The sequence below is a fragment of the Centruroides sculpturatus genome, unplaced genomic scaffold (assembly GCF_000671375.1).
Source record: "Centruroides sculpturatus isolate CEXI.00-Female unplaced genomic scaffold, Cexi_2.0 scaffold72, whole genome shotgun sequence".
NCBI lineage: Eukaryota > Metazoa > Arthropoda > Arachnida > Scorpiones > Buthidae > Centruroides > Centruroides sculpturatus.
The window spans coordinates 357,666-381,746 of NW_019384336.1; the positions used below are offsets into that span (position 1 = coordinate 357,666).

The 24,081-nt window shown below is 31.8% G+C and overlaps 1 protein-coding gene across 2 annotated transcripts in view; it reads right to left on the reverse strand.

Moving 5' to 3' along the window:
- Window positions 1-21,602, reverse strand: part of LOC111631814 (cytoplasmic aconitate hydratase-like) — a 65,267-nt gene extending 43,665 nt beyond the window's left edge. For both annotated transcript variants that reach the window (XM_023376135.1, XM_023376127.1), the window contains exons 1-4: window positions 21,491-21,602; window positions 13,082-13,180; window positions 5,594-5,768; window positions 4,179-4,316 (exon numbers count right to left, since the gene is read on the reverse strand). In XM_023376135.1, the coding sequence (XP_023231903.1) occupies window positions 4,179-4,316; window positions 5,594-5,768; window positions 13,082-13,180; window positions 21,491-21,503 (425 nt within the window). In that variant the 5' untranslated portion in view covers window positions 21,504-21,602. The remainder of the gene's footprint in view (window positions 1-4,178; window positions 4,317-5,593; window positions 5,769-13,081; window positions 13,181-21,490) is intronic.
- Between the last annotated feature and the right edge of the window lie 2,479 nt (window positions 21,603-24,081).

The window sequence follows — 24,081 nt, forward strand, 5'->3', positions numbered from 1 at the left end:
CAAGCCCTCCTGGGATTTTTGAATGTGCAAGTCCAAGAAAGCAATTTTTCTCCCAACTTCCTTCTCCCACGTGAAGTGTATAGTGGCATATATTTTTGATAAATGATGATCTAATACCCGGAAGGAATCTTCCGTATCCTGCCACGCTAAAAGAATATCATCCACGTATCTCAAATAAATTAAGGGGTAAGCTATGGTGAGAGGGAATTTAAAAACGCTGTGTTCAACGCGCCGCATGACGAGCTCTGCCAATACAGCTGACAGTGGTGAGCCCATTGGCACCCCCTGCTTCTGCAAGTAAATCTTTCCGTTAAAGCGGAAGTAATTGTGCTCCGTAATAAAGAGTAATGCTTCGCGAACTTCTAAAACTTGCTGTGCACTAAAGCCCTCTTTGATAAGTAATGCATTGGCTAGCATTACCGCTTCGAAATGCGGTACCGAAGGGTACAAGGCGACTACATCCATTTTATAAAATGTGTAAGCATCTGGACTCAAGCCAGCCAGCGTAGCGCATAACCTCTCTTTAGCCGCGACAGATGAGGTCACTACTTGGGAGGAGGTTTTGATTGAAGAAGAAGTTTTGATTGACATAAGTTGGCGTGACATCCAACCCGTGAACTTAATTCCATTCAGAATTTTTTTTTTTTTTAAAAAGTTTGGTTTTGTTAACCAAAAACACTTTGCAAACAATTGTGCATGCGTAGTTATGTATATGCATCGTAGCCACTGTATATAAACAAACAATTACAATCATATTTACATGCATTTAAATACAAGAAAGAGTGAAAACTGTATTGTCTGCTTCCTTTATTATCCAATTACAGTCTTTTAATTTTAGTTAAAAATCATCATTGGGTTATTCCAAAGACGTCTCTCAAATATTTTAATCTACATTCAAAACCTGATGCTAAATCTTGTTCAAAATATATAATAGATGGTAACTGAATTTTGTAAAGAAAATATCCTTATAATATAGTTTATTGTTTTTGGTCTCTTGTAAATATGTGATTATATTTTATTTATTAATATAAGTACGTAAATTAACTACAGCCTTATTTTTAGAAACCACATAGGTTTCTAAAGAGATCATTTCAGGCTATCTGAGAGATCATTTCAGGCTATAATGTGGCTACTATTTAATAATTAAATCTTAATTAATTTTGTCTAGAGGTAGGCATTAGGCATCGTCTGTTGATAAATTTAATAATCGAAGACAAAGAGTAGAAGTCCTGGTAGCATAACCGTCAATGGATCAGCATGGTGTGCATGCATTGCAAGTTTGAGTCCCCCTCTGGGCCAATTCTTTTCTTCCAGAACTTTCCAAATGAAATATTGAATATTAATTTATTTATATTTTGAAATTTCTAGAAGAAAAGAATTGGCCCAGAGGGGGGACTCAAACTCGCAATGCTTGCACATTGTTATATTTAACTTAATAGCATGTTAAGAAGTCAATACAACAATATTTCCTTCACACTAAAGTAGATATGTTCTAATCTGCTGCAAGCATTTACATACAGCTAAGTCATTAAAAAAATGTATGTAAAATTATTACAATGATAATTAAGTTTAAAAAGTAAAAAAGTAATTTCATAAAATTGGTGAATAACTAAAAATAATATAATATAATTATAGACACAGTTCAGTGATAACAATTAATCAATATCAATAAAATAGTAACACTTCAAATACTTTGCCTTTAATCATTAAAAAAAGTTTCAGGAATACAGAATTCAAACAGAAAACCTTTTCATAATTTAAAACATGAAATAAAATGACAGATAATTCCNAGTTAGCTGCTGCTGGATCGAGATCAGAGAAAATTGTTAAAAAAAGAATAGTTTATCGTTTGAATACACAGAAATTACAAATACGAGAATTAAAACAAAGTTTAGTAAAAATTACTTTTGCTTTCATTACATTCTACAGCGTGTCTAAATGGGAATTTGTTACAAAATATATCCATGCGTCTTAAACTCCCAGCCACAAGCAGCTATAATGGCATGTGCTAATTTTTTCGGTTAGTTAAAATCCTCGAGACATTAAACTGTTGCACTATTAAAGCTGTTTGTTGCTGGAAGTTAGGTGCGTTGATATATTTTTAATTACATTCATTTGTTTAGAGCTTTAAAAATAAGAAATGTTTTTATTTTTATATTTTAAGAATCTCATTTTAAAAACAAAATAGTATGTTAGCCCAGTATATCCTTTTGGTTTGAAAATATCAAGTAAATAAAAATCAGATGACGACAGCTGCAGGATTCATTGATTTCGTTAATTGAATCTCTTTCAAATTTTGTATTCCATCGAATGATTTTTTACGTATTTACGTTTTTTTCACCTGATGAAGAACCTTAAATCGGTTCGAAAACGTTTGTGGGAACTTTTTCTTGATAATTTTATTTAATATCGTACTGTAAAGGTTTGTAGTTGTTTAATTTTAAATAAAAATCTTTACTTCTTTCCAAGAAAGAGTTTTTAACGAGGTCAACAAATGTTTTTGGCTTAATTCTTATCCCCATAATTGTCACTACATTAAGAACTCTTACTAGAAAAGAAGCAAAGGCTTTTATTTACTTGTTAACGAAGCCTTTTCTGGTTAGGTTGTGAAGTGATAATCTAATTATTACATTTAATTAAAAACATTATCAGATTTAAAATTTTTTAAATGCTATTTTCAATAGTCTTGAATAAGAAATGAAGTGTGCTTGCAATAAATAAGTTGATTTTTATCATTTTTTAAATTTTAATTCTTACTATTACATAAATTGATTGTAATGGTAGTAGTTAGTTAATTAAGGTACACAAAAAGAGAGAAAAAATACAAAGCCTTAACAAGTAGCAAACAAGAAAGTGTGCATTTTCATTAAGAACTTATTTTTCAAAAAGGGTTTTTAATTTGCAAGATTCTTAAAATTTCAGTTTATTATTATTATTTTTATAATATCAAAGTTATGTATAAAGAATAGGGTTAAAAGAATTTACTGAACCATGTTACTGTTTATAAATTTTACTAGACACATGGTAATTTTGTTATTTCCATCTTTGCCAAAATTTGCAACTGCTATTGCCAATAATCATTGTTGGGGGAAGCATTTGAAAGTGTTAAGTCATATTTTAATTATTAAAAATTCACCATTTTTTAGCTGTTCTAAGTTATTTTAAGGAGCCATAGTTAAATGTGTTGAAAGAAATTTTGCATTTGTTTTGAATAAATTTAAATATAAACTTTAAAAAAGATGTGGACATGAACATCAAAACAAGTATAATTTCTAAGTGACAATTTAATAGAACAACATTTGTTCACTTTGATTGGTTAACGATTCAATTTTATCACACGTGATTTTTTGTTGCTAAGCAAATTATAATTAAATTCCAAATTAAATATATAGTTTTGACTAGCAATTCAATTCAATAAATTTGAAATAAATCTGTATATAAATATACATTTCCAAAACAGTAAACATTTATAACAAGATACTCAGTTTCTATTCTAAGTATAATTGAAATAAACTGTTTATACTACCTTAAATTTCTATAAGAATTAATTAACATAATCTGTCATTTCTTTTATTTCAGATTATTAAAATAATTCCTTAATTTCCAAGTAGCTTTTGAACCTTTTGGATCGTCGTCACATATAGAAATTAAAGAGAAAAATCTATAGAATTCAAGCTGAATACTGTCAGCTTTCAAATACAAAAACAATTTGAGTTTGAAAGCTGAAAATCATGATACTGGAAAGCTGACTTTATGATGATGAGCTAATGTCATTGTCATGACTGCCATTAAGTAAATAAAATAAAATAAAAAAATACATTGTCATCACCACAAGTAGACTATCTTGAAATGGTTTAATTTTAAAAACAGAAAAAAAAAAAAAAAACACCAGAAATTACAGAAGAAACTTTATAAAATTTAAATTGAATTAAGTTTCTTCTGTAATTTCTACTCCTGATGAAGAGCCAAAAGATGTGTAAGCTATTTGGAAGTTAAAGTATTCTAAAGGTCTTCAATAAAAGGGAAAACAGTGCACTTAGAGATATAGATTTTGGTTTTCAAAACAAAGCAATTACATAAAAATGAGGGCAACTGATTTATCATTGGTACTCGTTTCACCGATTATATTATATTAAATATTTTGTAATAAAATTCAAACCTTAATTATTTATACTCACGTCCTAGAAAAATCCACTTGTACCGAATGATCGATGACGAGATCGGCAGGACACAACGGATTGATTTTCTCGGGATTACCGCCTAAATTTGCTACTGCATCCCTCATTGCTGCAAAATCAACAACAACTGGAACTCCACTAGAAAAAAATTACACATTTTTTGCTTAACATTACCTATATTGATAAACTACAAATTAATAAATCTTAAATATACCAAAAGATAATGAGGCAATTTATTTTTTCCGCTCGATTACATGTCATAATTTCATGTAGATAACCTGTGGGTGTGCATGTTTGAAAGTCAATGTAGATTACACAATGATGCACGTCATCTTATAATAACTACAATGATGTTTTGAATTAAATTACTATGTTAATATTAGTACAAGATAGTAAAACAACTGCTTAACTTCAGAATAAATCATTGTACATTATTTATTAAAAGTTAGCCAAAATATAAACCAAATAATCTGGCATAAGACGCAGGGTACTCAGTGATGTAGATTGTGCAAAGGTTGTTTTTCATTCTCTCCAACCCAAACAGAAGTTTGATGATTCAGACTGAATTCAAATCTGCATCCTTTAAAATGGCAAAATGATATTTACTACACATTCATACAGAGTAAATGTTCATAAACTGAATATCACTTCCAATATGTCTGCATCTCCCAGCCCCCTTTTAATGAGAATATTATATTTTATTTCATCTCCCTTGTTCATCTTACTTAAATGATTTTTATATTGATATGAGGAGAGCATGATGCATTTTGTTTTGGTCATAAAGTAATTATAAATTTAAAAACTCTCTAAATAATAGTAAAAATCAAACTTGGCAATAATTTTGATTGTTTGAAGTTGGCTTTGAAACCACTCCGACTACAAACTTATAAAAAAACCCAACCAAACAACAGCTATAACCCGAGATGACTTTTTATTTGAGTTAAACTTGGAATAAACCAGTTCCTGCATGACACTTTGCTTTGAAAACAAGACAACCCTAACTATCAAATCTGACCTTTTTGCATACAAAAGATTTAAACAATGTAGTGAGGATGGCACAACCTTGTCACGATAGGAGCCACATACACGTATTGGAAATACACAATAACCACATCCTGTATTGGAACGGATATTTTATATTTGTATATATGTTTAGGATGGATCCTACTTTAATGCTATTATATATAGAGTAGAGAGGGTATGGATTTTGATTTTGGTATATGTACGCTGCAGTTTTATGGCTATATTGCCACTAGCAATATAGTCATAAAACTTTCACCACTCTATTTTTTAAGTGAAAAAAAAAAGAAAGGAAATAATAATAATAATAATAAATTACTTATTGAGGAATATATGTATTCAATAACAATTTACAAAATGAACTTTTTGACTTTCAATAATTCATAAATTCTTACGTAAAATCCTGAAGTATAACTCTAGCAGGTTTGAAGGCAACTTCCACACCCGAACGATCCGTTTGAAGCGCTTCCCAATTTAGTATGTTCTTTACGTCATCTTCCTTCACATGAAAATTATCGCAACAACGAACTGCTGCTTCTAATAATACTCTTATCGAAAATGGAAGTCTTTCTGCAAAAAACAAAAATAAAAACAACGACTGAAACAGTAATAAACAGAAAAACGCAGAATAAGTTCAAAATAATTTAATTGATATTTGAAATATGTAAGTGTAAACTCAAATTGTTGTTCAAATTGTTTAAAATATTTATCATTTTAAAGGTTCCTTCACTCTTAGTAATAAAGATTATTATAGTAGTCACTCAACCAAATGTTCTCCTTAAACAATCATGCTAGAAATCTGCTGTTATTAATGATTAAATACTAAGTAATTTGGTACTAGAGGTAGAAGTTAGGTGCAATCTCATCAATTTTGATAACAGATGTCACCTAACATCTACCTCCAGTACCAAATTTAGTATTTAATCATTAATAATAACAGATTTCTATCCTGATTGTTTAAGGAGATCATTTGGTCGAGAATCTATGTATCAGGCTTTGGGATGTTTAGTATACTTAAAGTATTCACACTAGCATATGAATTTCAATAATTTGATGATAAAAATTAAATTTGTAATGTACTCTGTTGTTTATACAAATTATTTAATGGAGAAATGAGAAAATCTTTTTTAATTGTAAGGCCACTTATCGTTTCAGATATATAACTTGAACCTTAAGAGATCTTGACACAGGCATCAAGTTTTATATTAGTAAAGGCAGTGATGACAAGGAAAAAAAAAATACAATACTTATTTGCATGCCATTTTTAAAAATTAATTTATCTGAAAAGTGATAAATGGGTTTTGGCATATGTATTTCCATATTATATTTATTCACTGCAGGAGAATCCACAGTCTTTTGTGACTTCTCTAGATCATTTAATATATTTTTATATATAAAACTAGATTTTCACCAGCATGCGAACTGCTACAAAGTGAATACAAACTGTCAGTTCGTCCCCTTTCAGTGACCATTTGATTGGTTTCAATAAGCGTCAAGAATATTTTGACTTTTGCCAAACTATGGTTCGTTTGACCAATCAACTTTTCACAACTTGCATTCAAAATCTTTTTAATCTATCACATCCTAACTTAGTTTGTGTCACGTAGTACAATGCAAACAATATTTCATTTCGGTTAGTGTTTGTTTTGTTCGCTTGCAGTGGTTCACATAGTATAAAGTTCAATTCGTACTTATTTTATATCAAACTTTTCTTTTTTACCAATATCTTTTTATTAAAATACCTTAGTACTGATATGAAACCAAATTGTGTTTTGTGTACTTGTGACTTGTCAAAGTAGTAAATACATTTTATTAGAATCTGCTGTAAACTTTTTTCAATCTCTCTATCTTCAAATATTTATAGAACTGGTAAAAATTTCAAATTTCTTATTTTCTTATATTTAAAATCAAACAATGTCGATACAACAAAACTAAAGAACTAACTACCAAAATTTAATTTTTCTCTCCTATTAGAATGATTCCCAATAACAGTATCACTAACATACAGTCTCTTTCCCATTATTAATCATTATTATCACTTAATACTTCAGATAATATTACCATTATCTCGGTTTATAGTTTACAGACAGACAGAAATAAATTTTCAGTTTGATATTTTTTAAGTAAATAAAAAGTAAATAGTAAATAATGTATCAAAACACTTCAAATAGTTCAGTTATTATTTTAAATGGATAACAGTACTATTTCTATATAACAAATTCTATCTTGAACAACTGATGCTCAATCCCATCAACAGCTTGCATTAGTTAAGGTTTCCATTCAGAACTTCTTCTTCCAAGAACGTCAGTCTATGAGGCGTTAAATATACTTGAAATTATTTTAATTTACGAGCGCTTTCGACGTAAATAAGCACGTCATCTTCAGGTAAAATTAAATTCGAATAAAGAATTCGAACCATACATTTAAATTTAAAACATTAACGATACTAGCCGTTTTTGAACATACAAAAAAGATTTTAAATTTAAATTTTTAGAATTAAACATTTAAAATTGGTGCGCATGCGTTTTAAAACAAATAAACATCGATTGGAGTGGCTATTAATTATTTTGTGAACNCTAATATAATTATTTAATTTTATGTTTAATTTATTTAAATTTGTTTGAAAATCTTTATTAATGTTTGTAATCTTTAAGACAAGCTAAATATACAAGGTGGCATAAAAGTCTCATTAGAAATTTAATAGTTTTACAATTATTTGAGAATGAGCTTGGGAGATGCCTTTAACAACAACAAATTGAGACAATTTTGCTGCCTGGTTTGAGTAGTTATTGCTGTATTGCAGAGATAGTCAACGTCAAGCACGTTCATAGAACTATAACCCATAATAGAGGTGAAACTCATTGCAAAGTTTTAAAAAAATAGGAAGTGTGAAGGACTAACCAAAAAACAGGCAGTGAGAATTACCACAAATGACGAGACTTTCCACGACCCCTAGTGATACTAGTCGAGAGTCCAAGGAAGAGTATAAGATGCTTATCCCTGAAAACTAGAGCAAGCCATCAGACTGTCCACAGGAACAAATGGCATCTGTACAAAAGATAGTTGTTTCAATACCTCAGCAATGATGATTATAACAGACCAATGAAATTTTGTAAATGGGTGCAAGGAAAGATTGTAGACAATGACAACTTTGTACCTGCATGTGCTAGAGGATACAATTATGCCCATGGTGTTAAATGAGGACAGTGACTTTTCCTGCTTATTTTCAGCAATATGGTGCACCACCTCATTATGTTAGGATAGTGCATGTTTGGCTGAATTACAAGTTCCTGCATTTGTAGATTGGATGACATGGTTCTGTCAAGTGGCTCAAATGGCCACTGATCCCACTAGTTTTTTTCTGTAGGGCTCTTTGAAGGTAATAGTCTACTAGAGAAGATTCAGGACACACATTATCTAAAAGCATGGATGCATGCACTTATGTAACACATACCAAGCTCAAGGGTGTATGTCATAACTGGACACGTGCATTCAAAGGTGCCCATATCAAACACATTGTAATGTGCAGAAATAAACAGAACATGAAAGAGAACTTGTCCTATGTAAATTTCTCCTATTTTACAAAATTACTATTAAATTAGTTCTGGCAATTTATATTAAAACACAACCTAGAATTTAATTTTGAATAATACATGTTTTTTGGTTGGTTTAACTAGCCACCATCAGGTTCAAAATGACATTTTTGGAATCCTTTAGTTGCATGTAGTTTGAACCCGATGACGGCTACTTAAGTTAGCCGAGAACATTTCGCTGAATCGATAAGACAGAAAAGGCACTAGCCTGCTACGAGAGATTCAGGTTGGCTAAAGTTTTCTTACATTAGATAGGCTGACCTGGATATTGGGATCATCCCTGAACATTTAACTGTGACTCTGGAGCAATTCATAATGGATAAAGAAAAAGAACATTCTTAGTAATCACAGAGCCAAGAAGGGGAAGAAATTATGAATAATTTTCATTGCAGTATTGGCGCACAGTATTTTATTATATTATGTAAATTTTGACATTAAAAAATATTTTAAAACACCTTTATCCATTACGAATAATTTTCAAACCATTTGCAATTATAAGTTCCAGTGCTTTTAAAGTACAAATTAATTTGTTTGAATTTGTTTAACATTAAATTCCATATATCAAAAATAAAATTATATTAAGTATTTCATACTCTTTTGGTAGTATTTAATTTNAATAACTAAAAATAATATAATATAATTATAGACACAGTTCAGTGATAACAATTAATCAATATCAATAAAATAGTAACACTTCAAATACTTTGCCTTTAATCATTAAAAAAAGTTTCAGGAATACAGAATTCAAACAGAAAACCTTTTCATAATTTAAAACATGAAATAAAATGACAGATAATTCCTCCTATTGTGTAAAAACACATTTCATAATGCAATTATTTTGTGTATAATATATGTATACATACAAACTGAACTTCTACTAAAGTTTAAACAATACACAATCATTTCTTTTCAAGAATTTCTTGTATAGATGTTTTTTAAAATATGTTAATTCATCACTACATTCTAGTTTGGCTAAAATCTTTTGTTTATATAAATTTCAACACTTGCTCTTTACTTTTAATTTTGCCTTGTACTTACATATTCTGTATATTAGATGGCTATGTCCTACCAAGCTTCAACCTGCATTTCAAAAGCTGTTACGTAATGATAGGGCCCGCTATTCTATGCAAGAGAGGTCGGGAATCTATAAAATTTCGTTAACACACAATAATTTCTTAATTTTTATACATTGAAGAGAGATCAAGAATGACTGAACAAAGTAACAGAACACTAAGATGACATCCAACACAATAGACATACCACAGAGTTAGATAAAATGGTTTTAGAACATTGCTTTGAGCCCCCGTGGACAGAGACTGTTTTACTCCACCCAAGCATGGATCAAAAACATTGTTTATTTGAGAATCATCATATATTCTAACATGTAACCAATATTGCATATAATCAAACCACTACTAAGCTGCAAGATTTATGGGCTTTACTTTTTGGGATAGTTAAAAAGGATTAATTAGTATTTTAGGATCCAATTTAGGTACCACCACACCCTCTCTGTTCTAGCCATTTATTAAATGTGTACTTAAATTTATGCATGGCGAAAAATTGTATTCAGTGTTTCACATGTTACATTTAATGTTAACCTGATTTAAAATAATATTTAAGTTTTAAAATATACAATGTTAGAAGTGTAACATGTAAAAAAGGATTTCCTTTCTCTCCTATACATAAAAATTTTTTTTAATATATGTTATCATTTCAATTTTGTAAGATTGTATTCTATCTCTTGAACATTCTAAATAGTTTTGGATATTTTGTGTTCCAAGTCAGTTCTATCTTGCCTCAGGACGACATTCGTATACTGTCAGAAGTAATTAAAATTGGTATAGTACTAAAAAGACTGTTGCACTTCTTTCTCTTTTTTAAATAGAAAAAAAATCTCCTGCACAAAAACAAAAATATATTAACAAAAACTTAAAGATATTGCAAATATAAATTTTTGAAAATACTCCATGCATGAGAATACATTACTAATGCGTATCCAAATACAGTAGATGGATTGTTAGAGTAAGACTATCGGCCTGTACGATCCCTTGATTTAAATCCTCTAGATTTTTCTTATGAGGGCAGTGTTCATGCTACTTAAATTATCAATGCAGAAGTTCTAAGAGAATGGATTGTCAAAAGCTGAAGAATAATTTGTAATATCTCTGGTGTATTTGAGCATGTTTGACAATCAATAGTAAGACACTGGTAAGCCTATGTGGATGGTTCGTGGGGAGCATTTCAAGCACTTGCTCTGATGTTCACATGCTTGAATTTAATAAATCAATTATGATTAGTAGATGAATTTATTAATATATTACTTAGACTTAAAAACAAAAACGTCATCATTACAATTTGATTGTCAATAACTTGCTATCAAGGCTTCAGATCAAAAAACAGCACTCAACTTTATTCAGGTCTATAAACCTGTAAAATTTGGCCAAATATTTTTAAAACTTAAATTGAAGACACAGACTGTTGAAAAAAGAAATAATAATTTATTCATTTTCAATTTTCCGGAATACAAACTTTTGACCACTGACCTTTCATTGTAGGCAACTTGTCCGTCAAAATTAAAATTTCCCTTAAAAACAAAGAAAATATACTATTAAAAACACAAATTTAAGAATGAGAACTGGCAATGCCACAGACGTCTTTCTTTCCATCCTTACGACTTGGAGACTGCAGAGCTTTTTATGTACTAGAATTTTAATTTTGACAGCCAAGTAGACTACAGAGAAAGGTCAGTCATCAAAAGTTTGTATTCCAGGACATTAAAACTGAATAAACGATGATTCCTTTTTCAACAGACTGTCTTCAAAAACAATCATCATGAAACCCGATAAGTTTGTAACCGAACAACAACCAGATTACATCGGGCTAGTTTTCTGCAATTATATTTAATTACTAATGCCTCCCTCTAGTAACAAATTATTTAGTAATTAATTAAATATAAATCGCAAAAAAGTAGCCTGATGTAGTCCAATGGTTGTTTGGCTGTGTCTTCAATTTAATTTTGAACTTAATTGCCATCCAACGAAATTCTACACATTTTTAAAACATTCTGTATAAATAATATATTTTTTTAATTTAAATTCTGTATTCTCAAAGCATCTAAATAAATAAAAGCAAGAGTACTTTAAGTGTTTATGTTTCATTGGTGCTAATTAAATGGTATCACTGAACCGTGTCAATAATTCTGTTGTTATTTTGATAATTATGGAAAGAAAGTATGTTTACTTGAAATAAAAGTATTTTTTTTTATACCTATCTTTATCTTACTGTTTATTTTAAGAAAGAAAATTTTTAATTGGAATATTTAATATGTACTAGTACTTGTTCATACCAATACAGTTTAAAAAAAATGTAGTGATGCATATTCATGAACTACTCGGTCTAGTTTTTCTCTGTGTGTTGGCAATTATTATTCGTGTTGGCTGTCTTATATTGATTTCCACTAAGATAATAATGCTCTTTAAGGAAAATAATTTCAAATTTTTGCAATTCGTTTACTAAAACGTTGAACGACAGAAATATGTAAGAAATTGCCTAAGGAGCTTGACTAATTGAACATTTTGTAGTGAGAATTTATTAGAAATATAACTTTTGAACTTAAACAGCAAAAATTTCTTAATAAGTAGGTGTTTTATAAGATACAGGCAGTCCTTCATTAGCATTTTTAACACATTGAATTTCTCAAAAGCAGAATTTTGAAGGAAAACACATCAAACAAACTCTCTATACACCTTGTAGTTGTGACTGTTGAAACTATACCAAAAAAGTGGTCTGTAGTTGGAAAATTGCCCTTAATTAATGAACCACATGAGAACAAAATTAACTGAAGACTAGCTATACATTACAACATTGTGTGATTAGTACTAATTGAGTTTTTGCATGCAACTATTTATATTGAGTCCATTGATGGCACAGTGGCTAAACCACCGAACACTGGTAGTCAATTGTGGGTTGCGCCTCAACGACAGGCCGGTCACGTGGCATTTTCCTTCATGTTTAACACCTAACTAGGGACTGATTTCTCACAGAAAGACCTCCCAGTAGATGTCTCTCCTTGGCAGATTGCCCACAAGTCACTTTGCTGTACACAAACAACAAGCAAGCAATTATTTATAAGTTAAATTAGATCTCATTAAAAATGTATTCCATGTTCAGTTTAATAAATTAGTAATTCTATTAAAATCTGTAAATGTTTTTAAAACTCCATTTTTGCAAATGTGTTTCTCTTAGTTTTAATATATTACAATATAACAACGACAACATAATTATACTTACCATACTTTGGATCTTTTAAATCGAGTAAATCAAAATATTGATATTTCGATCCATTAACTTCTAATGGCTTAAGTAGATATTGAAATGGATTAACAGATCCTACAAAATCAAAAGTTATTTAATTAGATGCATTGAATAACATGCTAAGTTTACACACAAAGTTAATAATAGTAATTAATTAAAAAGTAATTTATTTATCACTTAAGTAAATGTTTTATGGGTATTTTATTTATTTAAATAAAAAATATACCTTTATCATGTATCTTTACTTTCCTATCAAAAACCTTGCGCTACAGATTAAATTATAGAGAATAAATTAATAATTTTACTATGTTATTAGGAAGCTTATAATGCAACACACACAAGACTTTTTCACAAAAAATTTCCTAGATTAGCAATATGCTGTTTGTTATAATTCGATCAGTGTTTCTGACCATCTCTAGGTTGTGAGTATTAAGACACTGCAACTCTATTTTATCCAATTTTCTGAATGCAAAGAGATGCAATGTAAAATTGCAATATGATGCACCAAACTGACTTAAATCAAAGGCCCTAGTTTGTCTATCTCTCTCAAAACAGGAATTAGTGGGTTGTCGGGCTACATTACAGCAAATTTTAATAAAATTTTAATCCGTCTACATTGTCAGGACCATTGTTCTTCAATCTTTTCACCGGCGATGTAACTCTTTATACATAAAACTTCAAATAATTTACGTTCATTTATATTTAAGTTCAAGTGACTTAAACGGACATAATGCTTTCTTCAATCTTCACCCAAAGAGGTCCTCATGCAAGCACTAATATTCAATTTAGTATTTCAATTCACAAAATAAAGGACAAAACGGCCATTTTAGAAAAACAATAGCTCTAAAGGACAGAGCAGTGAAATATAGTACATTCATCATCATACCTTCCTTACAACAAACATTTTTGGCCTAGTTTAAGGGCCTGCTTCGTGTTCTACACCTTCAAATCAGAAGATAAATTAAATCATTCAGTTTGAAGGTGTAGAACATGAAGCAGGCCCTTGAACTAGGCCAAAAAGCTTCTAAAAAAGCATTGTTAGAAAACATAAGGAAGGTGTGTTATAGATGAATGCTAGGATAAGTTCAGCTTTGAAAGATACATTGAAATAAATGACATATGATCACTGTAAATATAACTAATTTATAGGTCAATATATAAATAATTTTTAAGAATTAATTTAAATTCGGCCTTTTTTAGACTCTTAAAAACTGTTCCAGTTTAAGCAATATCTAAATAGTCTAGATAGCAAATGCTACACGTGCCAATTCCTCTTGTGTGCATTGTAGAAGTTTGCTGCATTTCTCATTTTCTTAAAAATGAGTAATGCAATTTGCAGACAAGATTTTGTATTGTTTACTGCACGTTTCTAAAAATATGTATTTTATATAATTTCGTTGATGTTTTTAACATTTAATAAGTAAACAAAACATTACATTTTTTCAGCATGTAGCTAGCAAACATTGCTTCCTAAGCAGCAGTAAACATGTCAAATATAGAAGTCTAGAAATTATATATGTATACAACAAAATATAGTTGTAGCCTGTCTTTCTGTTAACAATCCTATCATTCTTGATTTAAACTTGCAATTCCTTGCCACACTTATATTTTCTAGACTATGTATTTAATTATCAGTACAGTGTTTTCTAAACAATTCAATCTCTGTAGTCTATAAGTCTACATGCAGGCAACAAGTCTGTCCATAATTTAAATTCTGTAATTGAATCGATTAGTGCAATTATAATTCGGTATATTGCAGTAAATTTTCGCAACCGAAACGAGTGTTATTAGCTTTTGAGTCGTGTACGTCGGCACTAACTTTGGTCAATTTTACAATGTGAATTCGAGCAGATTGCATGTTAGCCAACACTGACATCTATTTGAAAGTATTTTAATTTCGGCTGGATTTGCCTGCATTTTTTACGTTAAGGTAAAAGCTCAGTTTTCGCATATTTTTTTTTTATTCAATTTGGTATTTACAACCAGTTTTCATTTTTGAGAAGCTAAATTTTGCTTAATCACAAGAAGATTAAAAAAATAATACAATAAAATAATTATTTATCTTAAATGTGTTCTACTGCAATTCCCATTGTTGACCGTCAAACTGTGTTAGATCTTAAGAGTTTCTTGTACGCTTACATTGATAGAAAACATTGTTTTCTGTATTAATACGAATTACAAATCTCATTTTATTTTATTGATCGATTCATACTCAGTCATTATTATTATTACTATAGTCTTGATAATTTTTTAGTTTTTGAAATGAATCAAAGTACAAATTCTTTTGTTAATCTTGAAATAATTTGACGGCAACAACGGGCAAGTGACACTATACGCACCGAAATTTTTGTGGAGGAAGATATGACCGTCATCAAATTATCTCAGTTTAAGATTCTCTTTCTCAAATATGGCTTGTAAATATGCCAATAGTAAATCCTGAAAATCATTCGGAATCAAATCTGCCAAACATCAAAAGCAGACTTTAAAAATGTTTAATCATGTAAATTATTGAAGGGATATATTTTGAATGTTGAATTTGAAATTGTCAAAATGCTAGATGATCAAGAAAGTAAAGGCACCAGCCAGCCACTCCGAGGGACCCATAAGTTTGAGCTAAAGTAGTCTCTTTTTCGTGGGACAATCGGCCCCGATACGAGACCTCGTCCCTCGTCACTCAGCCGATCACGGCCAAATTTTGAATTACAGTAATACCCCGAACTTACGCGATAGGCGGGACCGAGTGATAACCGTGTAAGTCGGGGTATAATTTCGCAATTTGTGTAAAATCCAAGTCGGATGTATGTAAGCTAATAAATGTTCTCGTTAATCTTATCTCGTCTTTTGATTCGTTCACGGTTGCTAGAAATCCCCACATAGATTCTCTCAAGTATCCATAGATATAACAAACACAGAAATAAATAACAAAATAAATTGTAGCTATGTCGATTCCGCGAGACATGTCCAAACATGTAAGCTGAACAATAGTGTGTGGGGAGTGAGTAATCAAGAGTTGTGTGGCGCTCAAACAAAAGACGAATCGACGAGATTTGAAAATCGCGTAACTCCGAGTTCGCGTAAGTCGAGGTATGACTGTACTTTTAACAAGGTTTAATTATTATATTTTATTCCCTGATGATTAGTTATCTTTGCATATTGTTGCTTAGTAACCTTTATTTTGTTTAGATAATTTACAATACCAATGATTATACAACAAGAAAAAAAATTGTAGAGTCATTTGACTCTTTTTAATTCAAATTTTAAGATTAGAGAGATAAAAAACTTTAAAATAAGTTGGATATTTTTTACTGAAACAATTCCTGTTAAACAAAAATAAAACTACAAAAATTAGGAAGTTTATTTTAAATAATTTTATTATCAAAAACTTTTTATTAATAGAAATGTGAAATTTTAAGCTAAAATCATAGCATTTACTTCATAATAGAGAAACTTTTCAGTTAAATAAAACTGTGTGCATGTAAATGTAACAATAGAATGTCCATCTTCAGACAGTGTTGTGAAACTATGAGATTGTAATTATCATTCTTCTTATCTGTTGAATTAAATAAAAAATTATCATCTGAAAACTTATTGGCTAATTTGTTCGATTCCACTGCAGTATAACTACACTCAAGTAAGATTCTATTTATAAAACTTTTCTATACAAAATACTAAAATCATGTTTTACAAAAAGGATTGTTTTTATTTTTGAACAACTTCAAATAAATAAAGGATTAATTTTAAATATGTCCAAACTGAATTTAATGCACTGGTGATCTGGACTGGATATGTCGCATTCCCACCCATGCCATGTGATCGGCACAGGTGGGAATGCGACATATCCGAGCCAGAAATTACTAATCTAGTATTCTTGCTAATCTGGTACCTCTATGCAAGGAATAGCTGGATTAGCAAAAGTCTCATGTACATTATTAAGCAGAAAAAAAGTATTCTTAAAAATATTTTAATCATGTAAATGAATTTTAAAAAAATGCTCTCTCCAATTATACAACTCCATTTAATTCTAATGAAAAACAAATTACTACTTCACTATCACATTCAACGATCGTTTTATTCTTTAAATCTTTGATTCAATTGTATCAGAAATTCATTTATCGTCTTCAGATTGAAAAAATATTGTCTATGATTAAAATAGTTTGAACCTGAAACTTCTCTCCTGATTTTAAATCATTGAAACATACCTAAATTTGTCATCAATGGAGATTACAACACAAAGGTAAAAGGAATAACATGCAGCAAGCTCTCACTACTATTATAATCTTGTTGATTTTCATTTTTATTCTTCTTTATTCAATATATAGATCAAAACTCTCCTTACAAGAAACAATCTGAAAGTTGCTATTTTGTAACAAAAAGGATGATAATGGTTATAGCCATCGGTTTTCTACACAATGGTGTACTGTAGCCTTCTTTTCCAATGGTTATTCTAAATCTTCTCAAAGCTAGTTATGTAGTAAATAACTCCAACAAAACATTACAATTAAACCAGTAAATAAAGTTTTTAATATATTTTGACAAGCGCTTTCGATCCGAATTGGAATCTGCTTCGGGTCAAACGTTCTATACAAAAATTGTAATGCTTAAAGAGCAATTTTAAATTTTAAAATCACTAACGATTAAATATTTGAACAAATACAAAAATTTCCACCTACATGCTAACCGTTAGTGCACAGATGGGAATTTTTGTATTTGTTCGAATATTAAATCTTTAGCGATTTTAAAATTTAAAATTGCTCTTTAAGCATTCCCAATTTTTGTATAGAATGTTTTTGACCAGAAGCAGATCCCAATTTGGATCAAAAGTGCTGGTCAAAATATATTAAAAACTTTATTTGCTGGTTTAATTATAAAGATTTATTGGAGTTATTAACAATTATTCTTATATACAGGTTCATTATCATTACTTCTTTCTGTTTACTGATCTAATCTGAAGACCACACACACCCGTTTCTGAAGAGGTCCTTTTTCGCAACATTGCTCTAACTGTCCTAGCTAACTCGAGCGGGGTCCTTCATTATTCTGTGGATTGTACTTCATTCAAACATCACTTTAGCCTCGGTTTCAGGATGCAACACGTAAGAATGGCCAAGAAGCTAGTGTTAGGATTCAGCAGAGGACCCATTTTGAACAAGAGAAGGGATCATCCAGATCTTCTGAAGTTGGCCAGATATGCATCGAGAAGCAAGACACATCATACCCTAACAGCCAACGAGCCATTCAAACCCTTTCCTCATGCCATAAGCTTCACTGATGACAAATTTACATATATTTAAAAATAGGGAAAGATGTTCCAGGTTCAAAACAGTTTTTATTCCAGAACAATATTCATTCAATCTGAAGGTGAGAAATGAATTTCTTGAAAAGCATTTAATCAAGGATTTAAAGAAAAGACTCCTTGAACATGATAATGAGGTAATAATTGAGCTTTAGTATGACAAGCTATTTTTAAATAAAAGTTTTCTAAGTATAAAATTAAAACAATACATTTATATTTAGTGATGATTATTAATTCAATATTAACTTCTATTATTTTTGTATTCTAATGAAGTATGAACTGGTGTGACTGTTGGTTATTAACTATATAAAATTAAAACAATTCACTTTTTTCTTTTTTGAAGAATTTGCAAATTTTTATCATTTACATGTTTTTAACTGTTTCAAAATCTATAGAAATTATTTAAATTGTAAAATAAAATAGGATAAATTTAATGTGTGCCAGTTACATGATGATGATTAATTATATTTTGTTGTAAGATTGGAAGAATTTCTATTATAAGCACATTATGGCTTAAACAAGAATTATAATTGCAAATGTGCCAGTTTTAAGTAAAACAGAAATTAATTTTTATTTACCAAATATAAAAAATTTAACTGTATAATTGAATTAGTACTTAGAGAATAGAAATACTTTTATTTTAAATTGGCAAGCAAATAATGTTTTTATGTTAAGTTTTACATATTTTCTATTCTTACCAAGTTTATCATTCTTAATATTTTATATAGATTTTAACAAATTAAAATGTAGTAATGAATGTCAAACAATAAATATTAATGACTATATCAAATTTGAGATATATTAAAATAAGATGTAATTCATTATAGCATATTTCATGCATGCATGTATTTTAAAAAGCATTAGCATTTAAATATCTAATACAGTGGACTCTTGCTAATGCAAACTATTTTATGGAATTGTTCAAATTACATTTATATATAAAGCAAAAGTTGAAAAGGATTACAGACAAATATATAATGTGCAAAATTTTTTAAAATATACTGTATTTGTTAAAATGTATAGTATTGATACATATTAATTTTACAAATTAATTCATCATGTTTTGAAAATCTATGATTTCTTTTCGTTTTGTCTGGAAAATTTAATGGAGAAACAACCAAAATTGGTTTGGATTTTTCAGAGTTTGAATTAGTGTACTGTATTATTATTATTATTCAGCCATATTAACAAATACACTTGTGTGTTTAAGAGACAATGTGTAATAATTTGATTCAAGCAAATGTGTCCATCATTTTTTTCTTAAACCAATCAGAAACAAAATTAAAGATAANGGTTGGTTTAACTAGCCACCATCAGGTTCAAAATGACATTTTTGGAATCCTTTAGTTGCATGTAGTTTGAACCCGATGACGGCTACTTAAGTTAGCCGAGAACATTTCGCTGAATCGATAAGACAGAAAAGGCACTAGCCTGCTACGAGAGATTCAGGTTGGCTAAAGTTTTCTTACATTAGATAGGCTGACCTGGATATTGGGATCATCCCTGAACATTTAACTGTGACTCTGGAGCAATTCATAATGGATAAAGAAAAAGAACATTCTTAGTAATCACAGAGCCAAGAAGGGGAAGAAATTATGAATAATTTTCATTGCAGTATTGGCGCACAGTATTTTATTATATTATGTAAATTTCGACATTAAAAAATATTTTAAAACACCTTTATCCATTACGAATAATTTTCAAACCATTTGCAATTATAAGTTCCAGTGCTTTTAAAGTACAAATTAATTTGTTTGAATTTGTTTAACATTAAATTCCATATATCAAAAATAAAATTATATTAAGTATTTCATACTCTTTTGGTAGTATTTAATTTTAAAAGCAAACTGTTACCACCAAAGACGTGGGATCAAATCAAGGCTCGGGTAACCAAATTTGTAATTACAGGAAATAGATGGAGACTCCGAAAGACACAAGAGGAGGAGAAAAGATGCAGAGGCAGCGTCAAAAGGAAAGACGGCGACGGCGGCAAGGGAAGAGAAGGCAGGCAAATGCGGCATCATAAAAAAACGGGCACACGCAGTTTTTGACCGCAAGAACTTTCCCAACACCCGTGGACCACGCCCGTAGAAATCCGGTGCACTCCATTTAGACGCGAAGCCAAGCAACCGGAAACATCACAGCAAAAATCTCACAAAGGGTCGCAGATACGAGTACGATTCTGTCGACTTTTTTGCCATATGGAAGGAGTCGACAATTCCGGGGTGGGCGAGAAATCCTTCGTTCACGGTCAACATCCTACCAAAAGTAACAGTTGGCAAACGATTCATTCTTTTTTTTATTTTCGACGTCCGTAACGGACGATTGCGGATCACTATTTTAAGGAAAGCGGCACCGAAATCTCAAAAGGCACGCACGGAAAACTGCAATCTCCGTCACCCTCTCGACGGTCCGGCCACTTCTCGCCACCCGGGCCTTTTTCTCCGAGAGAACTGCAGAACAATTTACTTTCCATCGCAGACGGTCGGGAGACACGCCGACGAAGAATCGGGGCACTCGGACAATGCCAACTTAATAAAAGCAAGAGTCACGGCCACATTAAGAAAACAGCCAATTTCATAAACAGACTTTTTTTCCTTTTCGTCGACACTTACGACTTTTAAATGATCACAACAGAAACTCCTCGCCGATTTCTCATTGGAGGGACGTATCTTATCGACGAGGGGAGAAGTTTCGCCAACTTCTTATCTCGTCGGAGACATACGCGAACTTTTAGAGCCAAGAAAACCGACGACGAAGAACTTAGGAGGAAAATTACAAGGAAAAAAGGGAAATAAACAGGGAGGCCCGCGGACTCGGACCTCCGCCTCCGCGCCACACGCGCGTATGACGAAGCGGGTCGAGAGACGACCCGTCGGGCCCTTTAACTCGGGGTTAAAGGGCCCGAGGATGTCCGCTAATTCTCCTTCGGGATGCCGTCGCAGAGGAAAATCGAATCAGAGGGCCCGACGGAGGACGTTTCGCCGTCGACCCGCTTTCCTCTTTCCACCGCCGCGTTCCTACAGCCCGAACGATAGCGTCCGGAAGAACACAACGCCGACCGGCGAGACAGAAGAAACAGAGTGACTCACCTCGCGCCGCCATTCTCGTCTCTGCTCGACTCACGTCGTCCGTCGGCGTGCCAATTTGTCCGCCGCGCTCATTGGCTCCCGTTTCGTGGAACGACGGCGGCACCGACGGCCCCTTTTGACAAATAAAATTAATATTCGATGAATTATCGGTTACTCGCACGAATAATTATATTGATAAAATAAAAATAAAATTGGTCTTATAAGACGAGAAAGTTAATTTTTTTGGTATTTTCTGGTTAGCAGAACAGAATATCAAACGGTTCTAGGAACGCTTTTGTTACTTCCGTACAATTTTTATCGATGTAATTATCAATATAATTATGTTTAATAATAGTAATAACGATAGATATATTTTCCTTCGAAGATTAAGAGTCTAAAAACTCTCGACAAAGTAACAAAAGTAGCGAAATTCCAAAATTTTCTTCCCTCTCTAACTGTTGTGAACGAAGTTGCCACTCGCGACATATGGAAAAACTTGGGTCTGGATGGGAAAAAACCCAGAAAAATGTAATTATAAATACTTTATCGCAGTACATTCACGCTGTTATAATTACAGACACTATAATACAAATTAAAAAAAACCATTTATTACCTAATTTACACAGTAGTTAATGTTATTTCACTACTACTCTGTTTTTCGTTTTCCATTACTGCACAATCTTTCCAGTACTGCACAATCTTTATGCTCTTCTTGTTGCTTCCTATACCTTTGGTGGCAAACTCCCTGTAGTGCATCTCTAATTAGTTCAGGTTTGGGTTCCTACATCAAAAAACAGCGGCCGGATGGCCGAGCGGTCAAGGTGGCAGCCTACCGCTTCGACTGAAATAATTAAATCCTAAATATGCGGCCGGATGGCCGAGCGGTCAAGGTGGCAGCCTACCGCTCTGGGGGACCCGGGCTCGAATCCGAACGGGTCGAAAAATCCCCCAAAATTTTTCTGGGGTGGTCCGTTCGGATATGTCGGGTCCCGTCCCTCACTACCCGACAGCCTGTGGGCCTGGCCGAACCCATAATGGGCTTGCAAAAAGAGGCCCTCTTAGTGCCCACAGGGCAGAAAGAGTAAAAAAGAAACATCAAAAAACAGGTTGCTTGCTAAACAAGCAACCTGTTTTTTGATGATTCAATAGTTGATTTGTGACAAACTAACAGGTTTGGTCACAAATTAACATTAAGACCAAACCTGTTAGTTTGTTTGGTCCGCTCGACTACAAATGACGTAAATCCAGAATCTGACAGGAAGTGGCTAAATCGGCTGTACGAGGTTGCCTTCAGGGGTTGCCAAAGTGGTCGATATCGACCCCCAGGGATCGATATAACATTATTGAGGGGGGTCGATTATCAAGCTTAAACTAAAGATAAGAGGGAGCTAAGGATCAAGCTTATCCGTCTCACTGATTGTCAGTTACAAAAATTATTATTAATAAATATACAATGAAACTTTTGTTTTTAGTTGGCTGAAGAGGGGCAATAAATGCCCGAAACGTGTGTAAATAATATCAACACGTATCAACTAAATAAAATTTTATGATAAAAATTGCCAAGTGCCTGAAAATAAATACAATAATAATTTGTGTTTGAATTACTACAAATATACAATGAAAGAAATGTAAAATTAAAAGAAATGTATTAAAATAGTAAGTGCTTTTTTGCTTGTAACACAAACTTTTTGACGGGGTCGATGCGCGGTTTCGAAAACTTGTAGGGGGTCGACGATGAAAAAAGTTTGGCGACCCTTGATCTAGGACCATGGGTTTAACCAGAGTCGATAGATATACTGGTCCTTGCGCTGCCGATAGCTCTAATGCTACGATACTGGCGTAGTACATATTTCTGCCACTTCGAGCGCGTCTAGGCGTAAGTTTGGCTGGAACATAGGGAGAGTCAGCTGTAAACATTCAAAATTCTTTTAAAGAGGAGGATTATATATCAGTAGATTAAGTTTTTGGATTTCAAATATAGGCTGTTAGAGGAAAAAGAGAAAATTCCAACTATTTAGACAACATATTTACAGACACATAATAACTTAGAGGTAATTAGAGGATGATGAGTTAGAGGTTGACAAATAAAGCAGGCATTTTTTTAAAAACTCTTTTTACCCTGTGGGCACTAAGAGAACCTCTTTTAGCAAGCCTATTATGGGTTTGGCCAGGCCCACAATGGGCGGCCGGGCCCGACATTTCTGGACTGACCATTCCCCGAAAAATTCCTGGGGATTTATCGATCCGTTCGGAATCGAACCCGGATCTCCCAGAAGCGGTAGGCTGCCACCTCGACTGCTCGATCATCCAGCCATCTATTTAAATCAGTGGTTCTTAACCTTTTAGTGATGAGGGACCATTTATCAAAATTTTTGTCTTGTCATGGACCACGAGCTGTTTGGCAGTAATATAAGTTCTTATAAGGTTGTTCTATAAATTAAACACGTAGAAAATTATTCGAACCAAGAGTATTATATTATTTGCGAAAGTGTTACATTAATTACATTATTTTAGTGCGATTTTTGTGACTGCATACTGTTTACCAACTGCTGAATTCTTGGTTCAGTGCTACTCAAAGGAAATGCATGTCGGCACTGGCATCCAACTGATTT